Source organism: Physeter macrocephalus, chromosome 19, assembly GCF_002837175.3.
Source record: "Physeter macrocephalus isolate SW-GA chromosome 19, ASM283717v5, whole genome shotgun sequence".
NCBI lineage: Eukaryota > Metazoa > Chordata > Mammalia > Artiodactyla > Physeteridae > Physeter > Physeter macrocephalus.
The window spans coordinates 4,656,594-4,666,136 of NC_041232.1; the positions used below are offsets into that span (position 1 = coordinate 4,656,594).

The 9,543-nt window shown below is 51.2% G+C and overlaps 1 protein-coding gene across 1 annotated transcript in view; it reads right to left on the minus strand.

The window, feature by feature from the left end:
- Positions 1–68: 68 nt before the first annotated feature.
- Positions 69–9,543, minus strand: part of MTMR3 (myotubularin related protein 3) — a 114,189-nt gene continuing 104,714 nt past the window's right edge. The window contains exons 10-15 of the mRNA XM_055080676.1: positions 8,488–9,540; positions 7,715–7,768; positions 7,258–7,368; positions 6,696–6,784; positions 5,917–5,943; positions 69–4,028 (exon numbers count right to left, since the gene is read on the minus strand). Of these exons, the coding sequence (XP_054936651.1) occupies positions 3,857–4,028; positions 5,917–5,943; positions 6,696–6,784; positions 7,258–7,368; positions 7,715–7,768; positions 8,488–9,540 (1,506 nt within the window). The 3' untranslated portion in view covers positions 69–3,856. The remainder of the gene's footprint in view (positions 4,029–5,916; positions 5,944–6,695; positions 6,785–7,257; positions 7,369–7,714; positions 7,769–8,487; positions 9,541–9,543) is intronic.

Below are 9,543 nucleotides of genomic sequence, written 5' to 3' on the forward strand. Positions count from 1 at the left end.
CTTCCCAGACCGGGGCACGACCCCCGGACGCACAGGCTCAGAGGCCATGGCCCACGGGCCCGGCCGCTCCGCGGTATGTGGGATCTTCCCAGACCGGGGTATGAACCCGTGTCCCCTGCATTGGCAGGCAGACCCCCAACCACTGCGCCACCAGGGAAGCCCCACAGTACCTTTTTAATTCTTAGAATATTATTCTCTGCTAACACAGAAATGAACAATGAGCATATTAGCAAAATAAAGAAAAAACTTACACCTTTACTAGAAAGTCTCAGTGGATTAAGGCAGTCCTATCATTTTTTGGACTGGGATTAAGGACACCAAAGTACAGAAAGACGGGAAAAATTCAGAGATGAAGAGGACATCCTGGCATCTCAAGGTCACCGTTAGTACTCCACTGCTTAGACCAAATACCTCCATGTGACAGCCTGAAGAAATCTGGCTGTGTCCTCGGATAACAGCTTTTCTTCACATACTGCCCTCTTCCACAGGGCACTTCCTTGCCTTGACTCGCACTGTGTAGGTCTCACCAGCACCTGGCTCTTCATCTTCCCTAACGCCAGTAACTCCCCCTCTATGGACCCAACAGCCTTGCTAGATTCTACAAGTGTTTTTAACTTGCCAAGGGCTAAGCATTAGCCCCCAGGCACAACAGGAGCTCTGTGCAGACACACATTGGCTATCACACAACTCACGTTTTTACAAATTGGTCTGAGCACAGACTTGGCTCCCAGATGGACTGAAGGCAGCTGAAGTGGCACCTTCTCCTCCCAGAGGACAAGTTAGTTCTCAAACACCTGCCAGATGGCACACACAGCTCAGACTGGAACCAGCTGAGCTGTTTTTAAGTGCGTGTGTACTTTAGGAAGTGAGTACATCCAGAAAGTGACCTTGGAAGGCTCTCCGGTAGCTCAGAGCAGGTCACTCATCAGAGCCCCCAACTCACCACAGATGTGAGGTTGGCAGCCCCAGAGCTGGGCGTTACTCAGTACCTACCTTCCCTCAGGAAGAACTGCATAACGTTATGTCCCCCACAGGCCCACGGGATGGGAAGGGTGCCCAAGAGTGACACAGGAAAGAAAATCCACCTCAGCGAAGAACAAGAACTAGTCCGAAGTGACTAGAAACTACGGCCTTCTCGGCTGGTTGCAGATCTAAGGAGCAGAGGTTCCTCCCTCTGTGTGGGAGGAGGAAGGAGACCTCTAGTTAGGCACACAATCCACTCACATCCAATTCAGTTTCTGCCCAAGGTCTCTCTGCCCACCCGTAATTCTCTCATCCAAGACAGGCAGAGCAGAGGCACTTTCTAGCTACCCTCCCCGCAAAACCTCCTTTCAGTCTCCACTGCACGCATGCCTCAGTGCTTACCTGCTGCTACAGGTGCAGCTGTTGCTCCCTGCGTGGGGTTAAGGGGCCAGAGCCCTGGCTAAAATCAAATCAACAGGAGGGAAAAAAAAAAACAAAAGGTGAGCCTGGAGGACAGAGGTAGTTTTAATTACTGTTGACAGTCCTTCAGATAAGGAAGAACAGCTGATTGTTACGATGTCAGACTGCTTTGCCTTTTTAGCTTTGGAGATGTTAGTGGCAAAAACCATCGAGGAAATGTGTTGCAGTATGTGGGTACTGTGGTGCGGCTCCTTGCCAAGGTCCAGAGTTGAAAAGAAATCAGTAGTTTTCCTTTGCCAAAGTTAACTTTCTCAGCAGCACCTCGAATTGCTTCTGTGTAAGAGGGAAATGGGTTGAAGGGGAATAAACCACAGGGAAAAGAATTAGAATGTGTTAGCAAATGCTACCATGCGGAACACTAAACTTTATTCACTTTATTTATATATTTAACAGTTCTAAAGTATTTACTTCTTGCTTTGACAAAAAATGAAAAATATAGGAGCACTGACCAACTCCTCTTTAGGAGAAAAGGGTTATATATACAACTACGGAGAGTTACGGTTCCTCCTTTACATACAAAGAAAAATATTAATAAAAAAGTGCTTCATTGATCAAAAAAGGGCTAAGAGCTGCAAGCATTTATTCACACTGTACATCAGACCCAAGAAACCCGTATCGTAACCTCTTGGCACCTGCCACTAGGACCTGCACAATCTTCAGTTAGACTGACTTCTCCCTACCTGCAAGGCCAGACCACAGAGTGCGAAGAACTTACACCCTGTTTCACTAAATTCAGATTCTGAGCAACCTCCTGCCACTGGGAAGTCAGAGACGCACTCAGATGCTCTTGGCTTTGCCTGGACTGACAGCTCCAGGGAAGGCTTTTGGGCCACGTCTTATCTACACCCAGGCACACACAGGAGCCACCTTCCTGAGAGACAACTTGCCCTTAGCCAGGGAATTGCTTCCAGAGGGTCAGGAGAGTATTCCTAGGCCTCACCCCCACTGCCCACCACAATCCGCCCTGTTACCAGTTAGCAGCTTTTAGCAGAGCCAAGCATGGCCCTTCCCCCGAGAGGGAGGGCAGGCACAAAACATGGCTGCCAAGATCACAAAGCACAAACCTAAACTGCTCTCCACTCTTCTCCATACCCACCTCCACCACAAATATTCTTGATTTAAGGCTCTTTTTGGACCCCATCAAAGCTTACTAAGGAAAGGTGCCTTGCATCTCCTACGGGCTTTGTCACTTCTCTAAGGAGCCCTGCAGAGTCACCAAGTGGCCCCTCACTGCTGACCAGCAGCACAGGAGCAGGGCAGTGGGACCACTGGGCCCTTCCCGCTGCTCCAGAAGGGGAGGCAGAGGAAGGCTGAGTCTATGGGACATGCTCCCTTCTCCAGACACTGCACTCTGAAAGGCTGATTCTACCCCTAAAGGGGGAGATCCATGATTGGTTTGGGAGTGGGGAATTTTTGGAACCCTGAGTCTGGATTTCCCTGTGCTAGACGAGGAAGAGAGATTGTTTGGGGGACCAGGCCCCGGAAGGGGCTTCCAGGCTCAGGGCATACTTTGGCCTTGACCACGGCAGCAGGATACTGCACTCTGGCCAGTCTGCACCCTATGCCTGAGGGTGGAAAGCGCCACACAGCCTGGCTGAGGGGGGCAGACCGTTGACAGTGAGGGGAGCCCTAGACAATCTGGGTCAAGTTAAAAAGAGAATCCCATGGGGGAGAATATGCCAGCCACCCATTCCCAGCCCTCTCCCTGCCTCACGAGTACACCCCTTCTTTCCCCAAATGGGGTGGGGGCGCCTAAGGGGTCCCACTTACTATGTGCCTGTGCCCCTCCCTCCAAACCCCAATCCCATTTATCTGCCTGTGGGGTGGGACTAGCCCAGTCCCTCTCGGAAGGGAGAGGGCACCTGGGGCACTGCTCTGAGAGCAGGTGCTTTCGGCGTCCTCAGCAGCAAAGGTTTTTCCAATCCAGTCAGCTCTGATGTGGCAGTGATACGAGGAATGGTCACAAACGTCAGCACTGGCTTTATTCCCTGCTCTATCTCAGGCCTCCACTCCTGACTCAACCAGCCTCCTCCCATCCTGAGGAAGTAAGCCATCCCTCAGCATCGCCTGACAGCAGGCAGTTCAACAGTTAGGGGGCCTGGCAACCTCTGGTCTTCCATCCAAAAAAAAAAAAAAGACAAACAGGGTACTTGTCTCATTTTTGGAGGCAGAGGGAGGATAGAAAATGGAGAGGAAAAAAAATGCGGGGGTGGGTTGGGGAGGGAGAGATCAATCTACAGGGGAGGGAGAGATCAATCTACAATCCAGTGGTACATCCCAAATTTCCATCACTCTGCACAGTTGATTCCATGTCTCCATTCAAAAGTGCATGGGCCTCTCAGTCTGCCCAGGCTGTTGTGGGCCTGTCAGAGGAACAGCAGCTTGGCCTCTGCCTGCCCCAGGTCACTGAGCTTCAGTTTGAAGTGGCAGCAATGGGCTTATCCAGTTCAAGGTCAATGCTGGAGCTTGTGGGATGCAGGCTGCTATAGCAAGACTTGCACACTCGACTAGGTTCAAAGAGCTGTTGGCTGGGAACTGGAACCTTCTGGTTACAACAACTGGAGCAGAATACGTTCCCACAATTCCTTGAGATGAGCAGAAACAAAAACAGCATTAGTGTCAGCAGACACGGGGTGGAGAAACCAACTTCAGAAGACAGCGCTTCTCTGTACACGATTCAGATGTGCCGGAGATTCCTCTAATATCAAACACTCTCGTTTTGTCTAAACCCAGGAAGAAGCCAGGAAGGGAGGGGACCGCTCCCTAGCACAATGGCACACCACTTTCACTTTAGGGCCAAGGACACCTGGCTGCCTCATCACTATGGCTCAAGGTTACAAGGTGTCAGGTAGATGCTGCTCAAGAGAGGTCCATGAAAACAAATGAGCCCAGGGCAGAAGGCAGCTGCTAGCTCAAGGGCCAAGTCTTGGCCCAGGAAAACCCCGTGGCCACACCTACCTGGGCAATGGCCTCTGTGTAGCTTACGATCATAGAGAGGCCAGAGTCCAATGAAACTGCCTCTGAGCTAATCAGATGAGAGAAACTCCCAGCCCAGCTGGGGAGTGAGGAGCCTTGCCCAAACGCTCAGAGGCAACAACACGAAGAATTGACTGCTACCATCTAGGACTGCTTTTGCTGCCAGCATGCGAAGCCAGGAGACAAGCAACCAGTGATACATGCTCAGGGTGAAAAGACAAGAGCACAGGTGAACACAGGTGCGCATACACACCCCCTATTAGACGATGAGTTGACACTGGGTCACTCCCCTGCCCCCATGCATCTCCAGGGAATATCAGCTCTACCTGAAGGCCTGACTGCACCCAGGTCCCCAGCCTCTCTCCACTCCTCCATTTGAAAGCCCAGCTCTGATGCGCCTGTGCAGCAAAGGTCTGCACACCCAAACTGATGCCCTTCACAACTACCAGGAAAGGGAACTGGCAGAGGATGAGTTTCTGCTCACCTTACAACCCCACCCCACCCTGGGGAGGCCCTAGAATAGGAGACTCCAAAGAGTCTGATGCAGCCCGCCAAAGACTTGGGGCAAGCATCTAAAAGGAAATCCTCCTCCTTAGCCAGCATCACTCACTACCTTTTTTTCATTTATGCTCCTCAGAAAGGAAACCCACTGCTGGATTAAGGACCACTTAAGCACAGAAGAGAGAATACTGAATACCCTTTGGCAACAAAATACCACCGCAAAAGGAAAAGGCTAGACAAAGAGCAATGGAAAGACAGAACTAAAACATACACAAGACTTCATCTTCTAGAATGCAGTGAATACTTCACAACTCTGTTTCTGAAAAGCATGAGTCAGCAACAACTGTGGTTACAGAGAAAAATTACCTGAATCTACTTCTGGATGTGTACATTTATTTAACATACCTTCTGGAATTCAGCTTAAAGGTCTGACATGTATTTGATGAGTTAAGCTTTTCTATCGGACTTCTTTCAGGGGATCCTGATAGACCCTAAGTGGAGTTTTCCCTTAAGTCTTCAATGCTAACAGTTCTCTGGAAAGACCACCTCTGTTCAGTCCTGGGCTCTTTTTTTTTTTTTTTTTTAAAAAAAAAAAAAAAAAAAAAGCAGTCATGCTCTTTGACTTGAAAATCACCAGCATCATTCTGGCATCTAAGTGAATGACTGACCCAAAAGAAATAGCTCTAAAACCCCTCCACTGGCTATTCCACAAGACCAGCCCCTGCTGAAGCACCGCTTCTTGCCATAAGCAAGATGGCTTGGCTGACCTATGCAGTCAGCAGGGGCAACCACGGCTGCAACCTGACTCAGCTGTAATGGTCTCCTCAGCCAGCTGCTGTGGTCCTCCCACCCCACCCAAGCCCACCTGCTTGCCTGCCTGCACTCCTGCCCCAAGCGTCATCCCAATGAGTGCAGAGAGGGGGAAATGGTAGCGTTAGTGTGGAGAAGTTACTGTAGGTGTGCAGAAATCACAGACAGGTTGTTGCAAATGCTCACCACGTTTGATCAACACGGTCAATGTCCCTGCAAGGAGGGGAGAAAGAGCTCAGAGAAGAAGCCAACTAAAGACATTTGTGCTTGGGGTGAGGGTGGGGAGATATACAGTCCTAGAAGCATCATCACTAGACAAAGAGGTGGTTCCATTTTCAATCCAGATCCATTCATGTGGGTGGGCTATGTCACAGTTCAGATAAAATTCCTACCCCAAGAACACTGAACATCCTCCAGTCACCACCCCAGCTGGGGCAAAGCATCCCTAGCCACTCACTACCCCAACCCAGAAGGAAGAAAGAAGTCAGGAGCCTTATGGATTGAAGACTATACCCTAAGCTATTCCCACTAGTCCTCCAACCAATAAGTATGCGGTCAGGGGGCGGGGGTAAGGAGTAGGAAAACAAAGTTCCCTGCCCACAGCAGGAAAACTGTCTTTGTTCACAGCAGGCATGCTGAATGGGAAGAAATTGTATTCTAGGAATAAGAAATGGCGGTGTGGGTGGTGGTGGCAGTTGCTCCACCAATCCAGAAAGCAAAATAAAAAAGGGACATCATTTTCAAAACTTACTCACGATCACTCTAAAATGGAAGAAAGACACCCAGTGCAGTTCTGCAAACACCAATTTCAGAGGCACAAAAGGTGAGTCAGGGTCCCAAAGACCCTGGGGTCTGCCTCACAACACTGCCAGCCAGCTGCCTGCATCTTTCAAATCTGCAGGCTCTGTGGACCAAACCTCAGCCTCTACACCCCCACCCACCCCACCACACCCTCCCAGTGGCACCTGCAGTGGTGCTTCCTGCTGGCAAGCCAGAAGGCGCTGTCGCATGCATAGCAGTGGGCGGCCAGGTGGTCAGGGAGCCAACGGGTCATCTGTAAAACGGATGAGGCCAGGTTAGTGACAGGAGATGGGCCATCCAGCCGGAGCCAAGAGAGCCATGCTGGGGGCAGCAAGAGTCACAAGGACCACACTGGCTCCAGTGGCACCAGCCCATCAGGTCTGATGTCAGCAGTACAAGAAAGGCGTCCAAATCGTTTCCCTGGAGGGGACTCCAAACTCCCCTGAGATCAAGTGGCAGGCAATAGCACCCTGGGTCGCTATGAGAGCTGGCAAGGCTCCAGTTCACAGAGGCAATGAGGAGAGAGGGCTGGCCTGCTGCATCTCCCTTGCTGAGAAATTCTAGGCTTGATGGGAATTCATAGGTGCTGAGATTCAGAGAGGCTCAAGGCTAAGTGTGCTGTATGGTCATTCTTTAGCCAGGGGCAGGGGGAATGGATGATGGGGGTAGAGAAGAACTGCAAAACAGTTGCATGGGTGGCACTCAGAACAGGGGCTGAGCCTGTACCTCCGTGTCCTGTTTATCCACCTGCTCCCAGCTGGCTTCAGAGAAAATCTCTGTGCTGCAGCGAGACAAACAGTTCTGATCCAGAATGCTTTCCGAGTCAGGAATTGAAGTCTGTTGGCAAACAAACACAGCTGAACAGAATGAACCTGGTCTCCTCCCAGAAGAAGAAAGGGCTTGGCAAAGAAGGGAGCACTGGGGACTTTGGGCAGGCCTGGGTGTTAGGGCTGCTGAATCTCTAGGTGCCTCAGCCATCAAGAATTGGGTTGAGCAGGTTCAGAGACAGGGCTGAGCTCAGCTGGAAGAGAGATACACAGATCTAAGATTATGTGCAGGGATTCTGGAGTGGAAAGACAGGCCTTGGGTTCCAGAAAGTGAGTAGGGCAGAAATGACCAGGATGAAGCGGGAACTCAGTGTCAGCTGCTCCAGGGGGCCTGTCAATCCAACCCTGCCACTTACATGTGTGTGTTGAAACTGAGTGCTTTGGGCATGTCCTCCTTTCTCTGAAGGACTCTTTGGGAAAATGAGAAACCATCATTAGTATAAAGGCAAAACCAAGTCAGTTTGAAGTGAAAGTCATTGGACGAGCCCGCCTTTAATGTACGCTGACTGCTTCAGAGCCAGACTCACACTTGTCCTTAATCACGTCGAGACTGCCTCCTTGAGAACCTCCCCTCAGGTACCACACCACTCCGGTCACCAGGCTCCATCAGTGCTAACTCCCAACAGTGCTACCTCTCCCCATTTCTACTGCCATCACCTGCCGCAAGGTAGGTACAAATACCTGTTTAAAAAGAACTAAACCTTCACAGCTACAGCCCATGTTATGTTTGGGGGTTGCGGGGGTGGGGTGCAGCAGCTAATTGTTCACTAGCTACTGGGGTAGGACAGGCACTATGATTTCACAGGAATATCTGACATTGCCCTACAAATGTTATTCTGCCCAGGAGTTCACGCTTTTCTCAAGGCATAATCCTCTCTCCAAAGAGAACTGACCAACCACATAGTGAGTGCTAACTCTCTTCCTTATTCTATCTAGACAAGATACTTGTGGAAAGTAAGCAAGACAGGAAAGAAAAAGAAGAACACTGCCAATCACCTGGCTGAGGCTGATCTCCAGCCTCTCTCAATTCTGGAACTTTCCAGTTCTTTCAGAAATCTGTACAAAGGGCGCCCCGGCTCAGTGTGCCCTGCCTCCTTGTGCAGCTATGGAGGCACCATGGTGTACTTACCACTTCATCCCCAAAGTCCCCATTGAAACGTAGGGAGCTGGTCAGGTACTGGCTCTCCAGGCGACTCCTCAGCTCCTGGACTTGTTTCTTCAAGGTCTCCACTTCCTGCTGGTGGCCCGACTCAATCTGACGCAGGCGCTGTTGGATAGTGTCCGTGTACACAGGCATGCCGTCGTCATCCAGGTGGCTGCGGGAAGGCTGGTCAGGGCTGCCAGTTGCAGACGCCCTCCCCGAGTGGCTGTGCAGCCACTTGTGGTGCAAGTTCCTCGAGTGTAAGTGAGCAGAGCTGCAGCTTGTGGCAGACAGCTGGCGGCTCAGTGAGTCCTTGCTCCTAGCAGTCTCCCCATTGGCGCAGTGCCCATTGGGGGTAGGGTACTTCTGGAGGGTACTACGCCCTGGCAGCTGCTCTGAGGCCTTATTTTCAGTCTCTGGAGCACCATTGCACACAAGCCCCTCTTTACATTCGGCTAAAGGCAAGGCACAAGGAGAATGCGCTGGGCTCTGGGTGCTGCTGGGGGAAGTCCTATATACCAGAGATCCCACTTGGGGCCTCTCAGCCAGGCTCCTCTCTGAAGGCCTGGGCTCCATGGCTTGAGGAAGCTCCTCCTTGCCACTGAACCTGCCACTGCTTACCCTGGCAGGTAAGCAAGGTCTCTCATGGCCTTGGGGACCACTTTCTGACTTCACTTTATCTTCCACTAACATGTCCATGGAACTATCCACGTTTGGTCCTCTGGTCTCAAATGAAACTTGTGAGGGCAGAGAACTTGACTGTGAGGTACCAGAGCCAACTTTTACATCTACTGAGATTGGAAGGACTGCCTCCTCCCTGTCCTGTGTGATAACTCCTATTCGAGACTGTTCCACAGGGACCTCCTGGGCATCCTCTCCCCGGGGGGGCTCCTGGAGAGAACTGGGGAGAATACTGTTCCCACCCTGCTGCTCAGGAATGCCCTGTGGGAGCACAAGAAGGCTGGTGCCTGGATGGCTCCTTAGAGCAGCATCACCCAGTTCTGGCTCTTGATGAAGCACAATGGTTGGGCGCTCAGGGGTCTT